The following is a 15,214-nucleotide window of genomic DNA, read 5'->3' on the forward strand; positions in this document are numbered from 1 at the left end:
CCGGGAGGTGCTGGTGGCACAGGTACTCCCCGGTGCTTCTCCTTTCTGTGTAGCAGCTCAGTCTGGAGCCAGAGTGTAGAAGGCCTCAGAACACCTCGTATGCTACCAGGCCCTCCCCATGGCATCAGGTAAGCTCCTTCCACTCCTATTTTTCCATCTGAAAAATGGGGAGGAAACTATCGACCACTGGTGTTTACTGAGGGCAGGCTTCCAGAGAAATGTCAAGGGCATGTAGCTCCAGGCCCATGTTGGAGACCTGGCCGAGGTGGAGGCTACAGCGGGCCACACACATACACTGAGGTGAGCCCAATGCCTGTCCCGCCAGCGGGCGCCAGAGGAAGCACGTCTGCTGTGAGAAAAATCATGGAGCTGTTAGACTCTATTGGTCCTTTTCCACTGTTGACAGAGACATAGAAATTGGAGAAATATTTCTGTCAAATGAGGGCGAGAACAGTGTGAACTCAATGAGAAATACTAAAAGATGCTGACACTAGCTTACAAGAGCTGAAGGATAATACCAAAGGGTGGGGACTGGGCATTAGTGGGGACTGACTGGTTCCAGCAGCTGGTTGTCTCATAAGAATGCAGGCCCAGGTGGCCAGAACTTCTCATTTCTCAGGAGCAGTCAGATATTCTGATTTCCTTGTGTAGTAGTTTGATTAAATAAAACAATAACGTGAGCAATGGAAATACGCAGCCTACGGGCTACTGCTTTGCAGTCTGTTTAAGATCTGTGTAGGGCAGAAAAAAGATCTTAAAACTAGGGTTCTGGAGACCTAGTTCCTGTGTTTGGCCTCAAACGGCCTCTATTACTCCTTTCTGGGTCTCGTTCTTCTCAGGTCACGAGGAGGCAGGCAAACTCTCAGGGTTTCACGGGTACAGTAATAGCCGATCCTTCTGTGGGCTTACTATGAGCCGGGTGCTCTGCAGAGCTGGTTAGATGGCCTGTCTCTTCTAATGCTCACAACAACCATATGGGGAAGCACTATTATTGTTTAGTTTCAGAAGGGGGAACTTGGACACGGAAAGGTTAAGTAATTTGCCCAAGGCCAGACAGCCACTACAAGGGGAGGAGCTGGGCTCCACTGCAGACGGTCTGTCTCTTAAATCACTGTGTTGTGTTCTAGGGGTGCAGAGACTGAATGAGGTCATGGAGGGAGAAGTGCTTTGGAAACCACAAGCAGTTTTTCCAAGGGCAGCAAGGCCTCCCCTTTGGAGGAGGTGAGGCAGTCTCCAGTGGCTTGTATGAAAATGTTAGCCCGTGGTCTTGGGTATCTTTCGAATGTGTAAAGGGGGCGCCACTCCCAGAACTAGATAATGATATAATGTGAGGAAACCACTATACTTAAAAATGGTTCATTCCAAAATATTTTATTATTTTTTAAGTTTATTAATTTTGAGAGAGAGAGAGAGAGAGAGAGCGTGCACGCAAGTGGGGGAAGGGTAGAGAGTGGAACAGAAGATCTGAAGTGGGCTCTGTGCTGACATCCAGAGATCCTGATGTGGGGCTCGAACTCATGAACCATGAGATTAAAATGTGAGCCTAAACCAAGAGCTGGATGCTTAACCAACTGAGCCACCCAGGTGACCCTATTATTGTTTAAAATGTTTATTTATTTATTTATTTTGAGAGAGAGAGAGAGAGAGAGAGAGAGCAGGGGAGGGGCAGAGAGAGAGAGGGAGAGAGAGAATCCCAAACAGGCTTCCCGCTGTCAGTGCAGAGCCTGACGTGGGGCTCAATCTCATGAATCGTGAGATCATGACCTGAGCCTAAATCAAGAGTAGGATGTTCAACCGACTGAGCCACCCAGGCACCCCCAAAATATTTTAAAGTGGCACGTGGTAGGTGCTGAGTAAGTTCAAGTTCAGGAGATGAGTGTGTGTGAGCCCAGTGAAGACACCATGTTTTCCGGAAGGCCAGGGACGTGGGTGGTGCTATCCTTGCTGAGCAGAGAACAGGGCTCTGAGGAGAGAGATCATGGAGAGATTCGTAGTTTGCCTGAAGAGCTGGGAACTCGAGGGCAGAGGAGCCAGGGTGAAGGTGGGTATGTGCTTGGGACACGTCTCTTACCTCACTGGACCTCTGCTTCCTCTCTAACACCCCTGACCATACCTCTAATGTGTGTGAAGAAGGCAGGGCAGGAGGATGAGGAGGTGAAGGTGAAAATAGTGATAGTGAAAGGGTAAATCCTTTGCACAACTTACATTTGAAAACAATCTGAAGCCACTTGACGTGGACATATCTTGATTTATATAGTTGGAGGAAACAAAATGTGAATGGCTAAATTAAAAATTAACTTGATCAGAAGGGGAGTGATTGATCAATACTGTATCCGCTATGGTCTCTTTTCCTAAGTGGAAGACTCACTAAGTTTTTTGGTTCTTGTGTGCTTCATCTACGTATCTACGTACCTAATAAAATGGACCACATCTTTGGGGCGCCTGGGTGGCTCAGTTGGTTGAGCGTCTGACTTCAGCTCAGGTCATGATCTCATGGTTCGTGGGTTCCAGCCTTGCACTGGGTTCTGTGCTGACAACTTGCTCAGAGCCTGGAGCCTGCTTGGGATTCTGTGTCTCCTTCTCTCTCTGCCCCTCCCCCACTCATGGTCTGTGTCTCTCTGTCTCTCAAAAATGAATAAATGTTAAAAAAAAATTTTTTTAATGGACTACATCTCTGCTATGCAAGACACAATGATTAGCAGTTAACTGTGCCTGCGATTTGCAATCCCAGCCACCCGCCGATATATGCACCTCTTAAGGACTCATATTATAGGGTGACCAATCATCTCAGTTTTCCAGGGACTGAGGGACTTCCCAGGATGCCAGACTTTTAGTACTAACACTTAGAAAGTCCTAGAAAAACCAGGACAGTTGGCCACTCTAGTTCAAAACCAGATAAAGAGCTTTTTCTCTTTAACTTCTGTAAGGCCTTAGAATCGTCCTTTCCTACTACCGAAAAACAGACAAACTCCTAAAATGTCCAAGCAATTGTGGAATAAATTGTTGCTCTATAAGATGTGAGTTCAAACCAAAAGGAACACCATAGGAGCAAATACAATCCTTGGCTTCTGTTAACTGTGCGATGAGGCAGAGAGGAAAGAGGTCAGCTGCCTTTCTGGCAGGACTGCACTGTAAGAAAGAATACAAGAACTGGGTTCAAATGCTGCCTCCATCACCATCTGGGGCAAGTGATTTAATCTTCCTGTACCTTGATTTTTTTTATGCTACAAAGTGAGTATAAATATATATACCCATCTTGGGTCTACATTTATCCACCTTGCACAGCTGTTATGAGGACTAAGTGAGATCCATATGAAAGAATAGAACACACAGCCTGAAGCAAGCATGTAAGAAACACAGCTGTGCCCTCCCCCATTCCCTGATTCCTGTCCCTCCCTGTCTCCGTCTGCCAGTGGAGAAGCTAGCTGCCTTATAAAGCTAGTCACCATAGCCAAGAAGGCAAGAGCAAACATGTCCCTCTAGAAGCACAAGATAACTAGATAAATAATGGTTTCAGTGCAGATTCAGATCAAACCCAGAAATTGTTGAAGCAAAAAACATCTTGGAAGACTTTGAAACTTACAAGAGATTCTCAGTAAGTTTACCATTTAGACCTAGGAGGAGCGCAAGCTTCTTGTGAAGCAATGATTGATAACAGTTGACGTTATATATAATCTCCTGACCACCCTACATGGCCCAGGAGGGCATACGGGTCACCCTGATGGCTGCAGATGCCCAGGACAGAATCTGTCTGCAAAGCTGGCTTGCTGCTGTAGGGAGCTTCTAATAAGCTTCTGGATTTTGTTAAAATTGACTTGGTTACCTGGCAGGGCTGGGTAGGTGGAAACTGACAAAGAGAAGGCATGAGATATATTTGTTCCTCCTCCTGTTTGTACGAATATATTTACCCATCTCTTGGAAAGAGTAACCAGAGACTTTGTACCGTTACCTTAGTAAAAATTTCCAAAGTTTGGACAACAGCACTGCGTCTATTGTGTGCTGTGTGCTGTGACACTCACGTACTCAAGAGCTGGCTGAACATGAGACTGAGACATTACAACTTAAGGTGCACACCTGTCCACCCAAAGCTGGCGGCTTAAATTTTTACAAGTGGTGCTCGCATGACATAAATGCAGCACCAGCAGGCATAGCTGAAAACGTTTGCACCAAGATTCACTGAAGTTTCCTGATAAACTGGATTTGTCAGGAGGGATCATTTTCTGCGAGGGGGACGTGACCAGTGCGATAGGCCCCCAGGCTGAGATGGGGAGGGACTAGAGTTAAGAAATAGGATGCTTTTGGCCATCCATTTCTGTATCAGTTAGGAAGGACGTTGGGTTTAAGGTTGGTGTTGAGCAGAATAGCTACCCAGACTTCCGGTGTTTTGGCGAAACCTCAGATGTGAGGTCTTCTGGCCAAGTGTCTGCGATTTCATACTGTTGGATACATATGTTGGATACATGCCCCCTGTATCCCTGGGGGTTGCAGCTTTCTATAAGTTTGCTGTGGCCGAACCAAGAAAGAAGACATACGCAGATTTCTGTGGAAATTATGATTCCATGAAAGATGTTGAGGAGATGAAGAAGGCTGGTATCTTTCAGAGTGCAAAGTGATTTTGGAATGTAAAGAATTTCCTTGGGTTGAGTTCCATGAAAGTTTGTTGCTGATCTGTGTTCCTGAAGTATGAAACATGAATATTGGGTTATGGAATAGTTTCTCTTGATAAATAAACTAACAGATACTGTGGGGGGGGGGGGGGGGAAGAAAAAAAAAAAAAAAGAAAGAAATGGGATGCCTTTGGGTGCCTGGGTGGCTCAGTCAGTTAAGCATCTGACTTTGGTCCAGGTCATGATCTCATGGTTCGTGAGTTCGAGCCTTGCATCGGGCGAGCCCTGCTTTTCTCTCTCTCTCTTTCTCTCTCTCTCTCTCTCTCTGCCCCTTGCTTACTTGCACCTTCTCTCTAAAAAAACAAAAACAAAAACAAAAAACAACAAGAAGAAGAAGGAGAAGAAAAAGAAAAGAAATAGGACGCTTTCTTTCAAGAAAGATAGGCGAGCTGCCAAATCGGCCTCCTCTGCAGGATGCTGGCATCAGCGAGACGTGCTTGTGTGCGTTTCTCGTCAGCTTTGCATTCAGCATTGTCATGCTAGTGGCTCAAGATCATCCACGGTGGGAGTATTTACACCAGAGAAACAGGCAAATGCTACTAATGAGAACCCTTTTGGTGAGCCAGCTGTCAACACTTACCAGCACATCACCCCTCTGCCTTCAGGCTCAGTGACCCCAAACCTCACACCGAGTCTAATCCATCTGTCCACTGGCCCCACGATTATCTTAATAAGACAAATCTGACTGTCTCACCCTCTGATTCCATTTTCTCTAAGATAAATTCCCTGCCCCTTGGTGTTACATTAAAGGCCCTTCATCCTCTGACTCCTGCCCAACTTTTCAGTCACTTCTGCCCCTACCCCCCCCCCCCACAAAAGCTGTTCCAACTCCACCATCCTGAGTAATAAGACTTAAAATATAGACATCAGTGTCCACGCCTGGCCTAGGATCAACCTTCCTGCTGTGACAACTGGCAAAGCTAGCAAAATGTATTTCTAGATAATCAGAAGGTGTCAAAGAATGACCAAGGCTTTGAAGAACTACAAAAGCCCAGACAGGTGGAGGTCAGCACTGGGCCCCTTTGCCCTGGGAAGCATTGGCTGGTTTTAGAAGCCCCAGCTGAGTTTTGGACAGACTTATGGGACTGGGGGGGTGGGGGCAGGGAGAGGATAAAATGTGTACTTTAGCTCTCACTGAGGAGGAGGAGCCTCAATAAACCCCCCAGGTCTGGGCTGGGACCCGAGAGGATTGGGAGTGAACAGAAATGGAACAGTCTGCCTGGTTATTAAAGCTCTGCTCCGATCGTGTCAAGCCTCTTGGGGTTAAGGTCATGTGGGGCTTCAGTGCCTATAGCCTCACTGCCCAGAAGAAGCAAAAGTGAATCATCTCTAGATATATACACCTCTAGATGAATTGTCCGCAGCCTCAAATGATCTCTGCAGTTTTTGATATGCTACAGTGCCCAACAGTCAGTAAAAAGTAGTCAGGCATATGTAAGACAACCTGTGCACCAGAGAAAAAACAGACGGCAGAAGGAGACACAGCAGGGATTCAAATAATGAAGTTATCAGGTGCAGCCTTTACAAGAACCGTGAATACTGTGTTCAAGGATTTAAAAGACAAGATGGAAACTTTTGGCAGAGAAGTAGAAACTATACAAAAAAAAAAAAAAAGGAAGCAAATGGAAATCTTAGAACTGAAAGATGTAATTAACTGAAATTGAGAAATAGTTAGCATTTATTGAGCACTTCCTATGTGGATGGAGCTCTAGAAGCATCAACAGGGGCCCGTAGAGCCTGTGTAGTATTGCTCCAAGGACACAGACAGAGCCTGGTTTTCCTATTTCCCTTGGAGTGGGCCTTAGTCATTTCTGCAGTCACCAGTGTCTAGCAGGGCAGGGCTCGGCATGCCGAGGAAGGCACTAGATACAATTGTGATGCCTGGAGCTCCCAGGGTCCAGGGACCCGTGTGGTCGTTAAACCGAATTCAGGAACTGGAGTGAGCGGTTGAGGAGCCAGAACTGAGAACAAGTTTAGTCAGAGATTTCCTGTGGGCAGAGATCATCGGGACACCAACTATTTTGATAAGACGGAACCAAGAGAGGAATTGTGGCCATAAGCGTGAGGGGAGGGAAAGAGCCTCTCACCCCCCACTCCTTTCCTCCCCCAGCCCAGAGGGATGAGGGCCTCCCCCTTGGGAGTCCAACTGGGCGTGCAGGGCAGGGCTGACTGGCTCAGGGGCCTTGTGACTGACCTCTCTCACTTTACGTGGGGCCACAAAGCAGACGCAGTAGCTTTCTATTGTTTGTGTATTTCCTACGTGCCAGGGTCAGGGTTAAATACACCATGTGCACCATCTCAGTCCTCACAGAACCCCGTGACAAGGCTTCAATTATTAGGCCTGTCTAATGGATAATGAAACCGAGGCCAAGAGACCTGGGCCTGGGTGGCCCAGCTCATAAGTGATGGGAGGACGCAGCCCCAGGTCGGCCTGACTTGTTGGCCCGGCCCTAGGAACTCCTTCCTCTATACTCAGAACGGCCTGCCAGGACACTTCTTGGGCACAGTGGGAAAAGGGCACAGACCTGGCAAAGGTGGAGAACTCAGGGCTCTGTTCTCCAGGAGAAACCTGTCTCTTTGAATTTGGGCTAGGGACAGAGGAGCATTTACCCAGCAGCCCCAGGGGGGGTGGGACCTTGGCTTGGAGTGCTGTCTGAGGGCAGGCTCCGGGCCGCTCGGCCTCCTCTAGGCAAGTCACTTCTCTTCAGTCTTCAGGGACGTTTTTCAAGGGATGTGGATGTAACATTGAGGCACGTAGGAGAGGGTTTATCACAGTTTAGCTGCCTTTCATCTCAGAGAGGTGCTGACCAAGTTCAGGCACCTGATGATTTCTAAGTGTTCCAGAAATCATATCCCGCAATTCAGCAAATGCTGCAAGAGGCAAATAATCAAGCAGGTTCTTACACATCACCTCCTTCAGCCAGCCCTCCCCCAAGCAAACAAAACTCCCCTTTGGCCCTCAAGGGTAGATACTGTTTCTCGCATGTGTTTCAAAGGTGAATGTCTCCCTCAAGGTCACTCACCTTGTGAGAACAGAGGGGACACGTACACGCCACTTTGATCCTCAAAGGAATCACTCAGGGAGGTGATACAATTTTTGCAGAAATGTTCCACTTGCTCTGAAAGATTTGAGAAGCCTGTCTTTTTAAAAAAATTTTTTTAATTGAGGTATAATTGACATGTAACATTGTATTAGTCACAGGTGTACAACATAGTGATTTACCCAGCAGCTGTTTTATATACATAGTCATAAAAATATCTTTTATGTCTTATCTTTTATTTATACCTTTTGTGATCTACTCTCTTAGCAACTTTCAAATACGCAGTGTAGCCTTCCTCCTTGAAGGATTTTACTCTCATTTGGACACAGATGCTGATTTGTTGGTTGAACATATTTGTTGGCTGAGCTCATCAAGATCAGCTGCTGTGAACAGGATGACCACTGGCTAGGAGCCTGGAGACCTGGATTCCTGGGCATATCGTTGCCATTAACATGCTGTGTGGCCTTGGGCGGGTCCCTTTCCCTCTCTGAGTCTTAGTGTTCTTCAAAACAATGGTAGGGTGGGATAGGAGGGCTGCCGAGCTCCCATCCAGTTCTCCAATGCTTCAGTCTACATTTCTGCATTAGCGTTGTGTACTCTGATCATGCGGAAGCCCTGTCCATATTTTCCTTATCCGTAAATGGGAGTACGCATACCTTTTTCCTAACTTCTAGAATGTAGTAAGGAAAGAAGTTAATGCGTGTTAGTGCTCACTGCAGGCTAGAACTTTCCTCTCCTTCTTCCCTTCCTTTCCCTTCCTCCTTCCCTTCCTTTACCTTCCTTCTTTCCTTCCTTCCTTCCTTCCTTCCTTCCTTCCTTCCTTCCTTCCTCCTTCTCTCCCTCCCTCCCTCCTCCTTTTCACCCATGAGGAAGACGTGATCAATCCCATTCTGGGCATGAGGAGACGGAGACAGAGGCCCAAATAAGTGAAGTGACTTGTTCCAGGTCACGCGGGTAGCAAATGGCAAGTGGATCCATTTTTCTCCAGGTGCTGAATTGGCCCCATTTTCCCAAGACGATTACTTTAAAGACGCGGATAGCAGGAATAGAGCTGGCTTCAAAGCACCTCTCAGGAAGTTTGCACTACAGCAGGAGGTCCGCAAACCAGGCCAACCCTGGCCACCACCCGTTTTTGTAAATAAAGTTGTATCGGAACACAATCAGCCTGCTCATTTACAGATCGCCTCTTCTACTGTTCAAGCTACGGTAGCTGAATTGAGTAATCGTGACGGAGACAGACCCTAAAATATTTACTATCTGGTCCCTTACAGAATGTTTGCTAGTCCCTGGTCCAGAGTCCAGCAAGGGCACGCATCCTTCAAAGAATACAAAGTGACATGAGACCGTCCTGGGTGCTGAGGAACCCCACCACTTAGCTTCAGGAGAGGAGGAGTTTTGTACTTAAATCTATTTTTACAAAGTCAACAAACAGTCTCAGGATACCTGTCAGGAAGATGAGGGAGCGTTCAGTTTTCATTGTGCTCTTCTCTCAGGAACTTGGTGAGGGGGAAATAGAAAGCTCAATTTTGGGGAAATTACACAGGGGGAAAGGGGAGGGAGTCAGTTACAACACCCCATTGCGACACTCAGCACGGTTGAAAGTGACAACAACAAGGGTTTCTCATTTTGGAAATGTGAGGGCATTTCCGTTTCTCAGAGTGGGACAGGGCGGCAACAGCCTGCTTTGGGTGAGTGACTATTTTCTTTATAAGCAGCTACTCCGGGCCTGAAATGGCAGTGTCCCATTGCCTCGCCGTGGCCACAGAATGGAAATCTGCAGATGCCCCCCCAGTTACCTGATCTCTTTCCTCCTTTTCTTGTTCTATTCAGAGACAGCCTGCCATCCCTTGGGGAAGAGACCTTGCAGGATGCAAGCCTTCAGGTAAGGCCACCCCTGCAGAGGTGGGGTGGACGGACAGGAAAACGGAGCCATCGCAGCCGTCGGGGGACGTTGGCCTCCACAGCACCTGAAAACTGGGTTTGGACTGGAAAGGGATGCCCGTTATTCAGGAAAGGGGAGCCACATGCGTGGTCTTCAGGGCTTGCATTTCAGAGTAACTTGGCCAGAGACTTATTTCCCGGAGACTGGCGACTCGGTGGGTGACAGGCAGGGGCCAAGGAACCATGCTGAGGCTCTTTGCTGGGCAAAGAAGCAGACAGGGTGGCTGTGGGCAGAGCATGGCCCAGAGTCCCAGACTGCCGGCTAGCACTGCGGCTCCGTGTTGACATGGTGGAGGATCCTGCTCCTCTGGGGCCTCAGTTTCCCCATTTGTGACATGGGGTTAATGATAACCCCCTGCCTGCCTTACTGAGTCGTTGTGAACGTCAAGTAGGGCCTGAAAACTACTGTGATTTTTAAAAATTGAGCCAGGAGTTTTGTGAGATGTCACCAACACTGTGGGAATATTGGCAGGCTCTGATGCTGTCCACGTGCGCCCTCTGTCCTGTGACATCCTAGGACTGAGCCTTGTCAGGGTGACTTCACCCTCAGACTGAGTTTCTGTGCTTGAGGCTGAAGTTTGGGGTTCTGTGCATGCCTGTGTAAGTGTGTGCATGCATGTGCATGTGCATCCGGGGCAAGTCCTTCCCCTTTCCAGACATGGAAACTGCTTCACGAGATTTGCCTCTGCCTCCACCTACTGGCTGGGAGCTCCAGGAGATGCCCTTAGAGGTCTCTAGGAGAAGACTCATCTAGGAACTAAGAAAAATCTCGGAAGGTCAAATCCTCACATGTGCAAAGACCTTCACAGTTTGTCCCACTATCCCTCACTGAGCTCATGAGCTCCCCAAGGTCACCTGATGAGATGGGTGGTTTTAGCCACACTTCACGTGTGAGGAGATGAGGTACAGGTCCAAGGTCATGTGGGGGGCAGCAGGGAATGGAGTCTCTGTTAGTCCCTCTCTCAGCCCTTGACCAAGAAGAAAAGACTGGAAGTCCCTGGGTGAGCTGGAAAGGAAGCTTGTTCCCAGGGAGTGCTGCCCCTGCCAGACCCAGAGCAGCCACTGGCTGATGGGAACAGACCCTCACGGTCTAAGGCTCAGAGTGAGTTAGCTACAAGCTGCTGTGTCTCTTGAAACTGCTGTGATGGCCACTAGTCTCAGACAACTCTTTAAATTTACACTGAAATTAATAAAAATTAAATTGAATTTAAAATTCAGATCCTCAGTCCCACCACATTTCAAGAGCTCAATAGCCATATGTGGCCGGTGGCTGCCATATTGGACAGGGTAGATCTGGAACATTTCTGCACCCAGAAACTTTTATTGGATGGTGCTACTCTAGAGCATGTTTTGCTGAAGTAGAAGGTGTCTGCTCTGGGAATCAGAGGATGAATAGCAAGTGAGGAGAGGGATAGAATGTGGGTGCGCATTGGGGCACCTGGGTGTCTCAGTCCGTTAAGTGTCCAACTTCAGATCAGGTCATGATCTCATGACTCATGAGGTCGAGCCCCACATTGGGCTCTGTGCTGACAGCTCAGAGCCTGGAACGTGCTTTGGATTCTGTCTCCGTCTCTTTCTGCCCTTCCCCCACTCACGCTCTGTCTCTCTCTTAAAAGTAAATAAACATTAAAAAAAAAAAAGAATGTGATGTGGGTACACTGCTTTCCAGCTGTGGGAGTTGGGTCTGCTCCTTAATCAGTGTTGACCTCAATCTCTCCTCCATGCCATGGGTGTAACAGAAATAATCCCACACCCCTGGCAGAAAGTTGAATGTGGATCCAGTGAGCTCTGGAGCACACAGGAAGGGGTGGAGCACAGGGTTGGGCACACAGAGGTTGTTTCCCACAGCCGGGTCCTTTTGCATTTCAGAATCTGGGATGTTAACCAGAAGACCTTCTACCTAAGGAATAACCAACTGGTTGCCGGATACTTGCAAGGACCAAGTACTAAATTAGAAGGTGAGTGGTTGCCAGGAAAGTGGCTGCTGCGTGGGAACTGGGTCACTTTGCCCTGGAGTCCTTATCCTGTTCCCCCAAAACCTTAGTTTCAAAGCCCTGATCCCCATTGGGTCTTTGTGGCTGAGTGGGAAGCTGGGGGAAGCCTGGCCACTAGAGGGCGTACTTGAGGGCAGCCTCAAGAGGGTGGGAGCCTTAAAGCCTAGGTCTGGAGCCCCCACCAACTGGCACAGGGTTCCCAGGCCACAGCTGGCAGGGATAGGGCACAGAAGGTAAGATGGGCCCTTTCCCTCTGTGACTATTAAGCCTTCCATGTTGCTCTGTTGTCCAGACCCTAACTACCATCCAAAATGAATACACCATATCTAAGGCTGGGTTATGTCCCTTATTCACAGACACCACACTCAGCCATGTTCTGGTCTGTGCGCTAAACAAGCTGCATGAACACGGGCAAGCTTTGCCCCCTCCCCCACCTCAGTTTTTCCCTTTAGTAAAATGAGGCCACTGTGAGGGCATGATGGGAGATTCTTTCAGCACTAGCCTTCCGGGATGCTTTCACATCCCTATCGGCTGACTTGATACTATAGAACGGCACCATCTGATCTCCATCTTTCCACCCTGCCCCATCCCCTTGTTTTTGGCCCCCTGCCCCCTTCTGAAAGAGTGTGAGACATACCTTTCCTGTCCATCTGTTAATTCTCCTAATGAACACACTGAAGGGCAGAAAGGCTGCGATTTTCACTGCTATGTGAGGGCTCAGAGACCGCCGAGGGTAAGAGGCAGGTTCAAAGTCACTCAGGTCCCTGTAGACCAAGCCCTGGAGCCCATTATGTGCTATTTTCTGTCCTCATGGGCAGCAGACTTGGTGACCTGGAGCACCCGTATCCTGGGAAGAAGGAAGGATAGAAACCATGTGGAGCGGAATCTAGGCCACTTGGTCCTTGAGGAGTAACTGGATAGGGAGTTTGGTTTGATCTGCTATTTGAATGCGGACCAGGAAGATGGCGCCTCAGTGTCCTTCTGATCTTAGGGTTTTAGTTGGTCAGGGGGAGACAGAAAACTCTCCTGGGAGAGTCCAGGCTGCCTCCCATTCTCTCTACAACCTGACCCTCCCCTGTGCTCTTCCCCAGAAAAGTTAAACGTGGTGCCCATTGAGTCTCATGCCATGTTCCTGGGGATCCATGGGGGGAAGCTCTGCCTGGCCTGTGTCAAGTCTGGTGATGAGACTAGGCTCCAGCTGGAGGTAAGGACCTGTCTCAGATAACAAGCACCCCAAACCTGGTGGCTGGAACCACCGTAATGTGCTCTTCCTCGGGACTCTGTGGGCCAATTAGGGGGACTCAGCTGGGTAGTTCTGACCCACTCAGTGCAGCTCGCGCCCCTCCTGCAGCTGCACCCGGGAGAGAGCTCTGCTGGCGCTGGGGTGTCTAAGATGGTTTCTCACCCTCCAGGCCCTTGTTTCGGGTGCTCTCTCAGAGCTCTGTTGTCGGCTTGGGTTTCCTTACAGCATGGCGGCTGGCTTCCTACGAGGGATTTTTCCAAAATGACAAGCCTCACTGTGCAAATGCTTATCAAACCCCTGCTTGCACCATACCATTAATGTCCCATTGGCTGAAGCCCATTGCGTGGCTAAGTCTAGTCTCAGTAAGGGAGGGGGCGAAGAAGGATTGTTCATTTGGGATCTCATTCTCTGTGGGTCACTCTCTTGCCTGAGGGGCCCCAACCCGCTTAGGCTTGCCACCTTCCAGTGAAGCCAAGCTTCAGGACCCTTCTCTTCCAATCCTTATCTACTCAAACCCCTGAGTTGGCATCCTGTTCAGGGCCCTGTATTCCTTGATCCCTGCAATATTAATGGGCTGCCAGCCCTGGGAAAAGATGGCTTTGTCTTAGGTGCTTGTTGGACAAGATCTTAACCCAACGTGAGTAGCTGTGAGCATGGCACTGTCACTTGCCCCCACCAGTGGATAGGGGCACCTATCCTTCTCCACCATGCCCTCTTTCCAGAGGCATAGACCTTGACAGAGCACCAGCCTCCACATGCCTTGGTCTCTGCTGACGGTACCATGTGCTTACCAAACTTATTGGCCCATGGCTAGAGTGGCCAGATTTTTCAAAGTCAAGGTGTGACAGTGGGACAGACTCTGCTGTCCTAGGAGGTGTAGGACACGTGACTTCCTGCAGTGGTCCCAGGTCAGTGTTTCTCCAGCACTTGCTCTGGGCCAGCCAGAGGCCATGTCACGGTGGGGAGAAGGGGGCAGCACAGGACCTCCGTGCCTCCCCGTTCTCACTGCTCATGTCTTGGCTTCCAGGCAGTTAACATCACTGACCTGAGCAAGAACAAGGAGCAAGATAAGCGCTTCACGTTCATCCGCTCAGACAGCGGCCCCACCACCAGCTTCGAGTCTGCTGCCTGCCCAGGCTGGTTCCTCTGCACAGCCCTGGAGGCCGACCGGCCCGTCAGCCTCACCAACACGCCCGAGGAGGCCATGTTGGTCACCAAGTTCTACTTCCAGATGGAACGTTAGTGTGTCTGTACCTCACTTCCCCCACTCCCAACATCGATGACTCCAGAGACACGTCTCCACCCTGCCCGACGTCTCCTGGCTGTTGTGGGGCTCTGAGGAGCAGCCTCGGTGGGGTGGACCCTCAGAAGGATATGCAAGAGCCCTGCTAACAGGACTCCAGCAGCAGCCTCCTCAGCTAACCAACCTCCATGCTGCCTCCACAGCGGTCTTTCTAAAGTGCAGCTTGAGCCACAGCACTGCTCCAAGCCTTTCAGTGCTGCCTGTGGCTTCCGGACAAAAGCCAGGCGCCTTGGCCAGCCTGGCCCTCTGCTCTCCTCTCGCCGACTCCTCACCCTCCTGCCTTGCCCCAGTGTCCATGTCCCGGATCCCTCCTATCACTCGCTGGCCTGCCCAACCTTGTTTTGCAAGCTGTGGGGAAAGCTTTTAGAGTCTGTGGCAAGACGGAAGATAAGGATTTCATCTTTTTTTTTTTCAAAGCCAATTGCATCCAATTTGAAGGAGAGTCCTTTATTTGGAGACTGTCCTTTCTGGAAAGGAGCAGGGGAGGGTGAAAGCAACTCTCCTTTTTCATTTACCTGGCTTATTTTTGTAACAACTCAACCTAAACAAATGAGAAGTCAGCGTATTTTGTTGGTCCCCGCAATTTTTCTTTCTGTAACATTCCTGAAGTCTGGACTCCACTGACCAGGCCCCAGTACCAGACCTTTTACAGCTGCGGGCAGTGCTTTCCTCCCCCATCCGTCCCGTCAAAAGCTCCCAACCCCCAGGGCACAGCACAGAAGCAGCCCCCCTGGTGTTCTCTCCACGTCTCCTGGGAGGGAGGAATTGCTCTTGGACCATTTTAGCACTTCTGACATTCTGAGACTTGTTTGAAAGATGGTTGAGCCTCTATCTGTCTCCTGCACCAGACTGTGAGCTCCTGAGAGCAGGGAGCATGGCTTGTGTGTTTCAGGTCCCCGCGGGGGCCGAACACATGACCTGGCCCTTAGCAGGTGCTCAGTGAATGTGTGTTGTGTATGTTAAGTGGAAAGTTTTCTACTCCCTGTGACTTATGCTCTGTTTTACAATAAAATTTTGAAAATTCA

The 15,214-nt window shown here is 49.3% G+C and overlaps 1 protein-coding gene and 1 pseudogene across 3 annotated transcripts; both read left to right on the forward strand.

The window, feature by feature from the left end:
* Positions 1 to 15,214, forward strand: IL1RN (interleukin 1 receptor antagonist). Of its 3 annotated transcripts, none has more exons than XM_060655182.3 (5): positions 1 to 128; positions 9,539 to 9,590; positions 11,519 to 11,607; positions 12,735 to 12,847; positions 13,914 to 15,214. In XM_060655182.3, exons 1-5 carry the CDS (start codon positions 119 to 121, stop codon positions 14,127 to 14,129), a joined length of 480 nt encoding a protein of 159 aa, XP_060511165.1. In that variant the 5' UTR covers positions 1 to 118; the 3' UTR covers positions 14,130 to 15,214. The 3 variants fall into 3 exon arrangements, with proteins under 3 accessions (XP_060511165.1, XP_060511175.1, XP_060511156.1); XM_060655192.3 differs by lacking the exon at positions 1 to 128 and adding an exon at positions 9,279 to 9,396; XM_060655173.3 differs by lacking the exon at positions 1 to 128 and having other exon boundaries at positions 9,405 to 9,590.
* On the forward strand, positions 3,692 to 5,020 carry LOC144615787 (cytochrome c oxidase subunit 6C pseudogene; annotated as a pseudogene).

This window comes from Panthera onca, chromosome A3 (genome assembly GCF_046562875.1).
Source record: "Panthera onca isolate mPanOnc1 chromosome A3, mPanOnc1 haplotype 2, whole genome shotgun sequence".
Lineage (NCBI taxonomy): Eukaryota > Metazoa > Chordata > Mammalia > Carnivora > Felidae > Panthera > Panthera onca.

What these genes read in the sequence shown, in the direction of transcription:
- IL1RN (XM_060655173.3), top strand. Translation starts at nt 9,475, where the DNA reads ATGGAAATCTGCAGATGCCCCCCCAGTTACCTGATCTCTTTCCTCCTT. An exon ending in ACCAAGTACTAAATTAGAAG is followed by an intron (nt 11,608 to 12,734) that starts GTGAGTGGTTGC and finishes GCTCTTCCCCAG; the next exon opens with AAAAGTTAAACGTGGTGCCC. An exon ending in AGACTAGGCTCCAGCTGGAG is followed by an intron (nt 12,848 to 13,913) that starts GTAAGGACCTGT and finishes CTTGGCTTCCAG; the next exon opens with GCAGTTAACATCACTGACCT.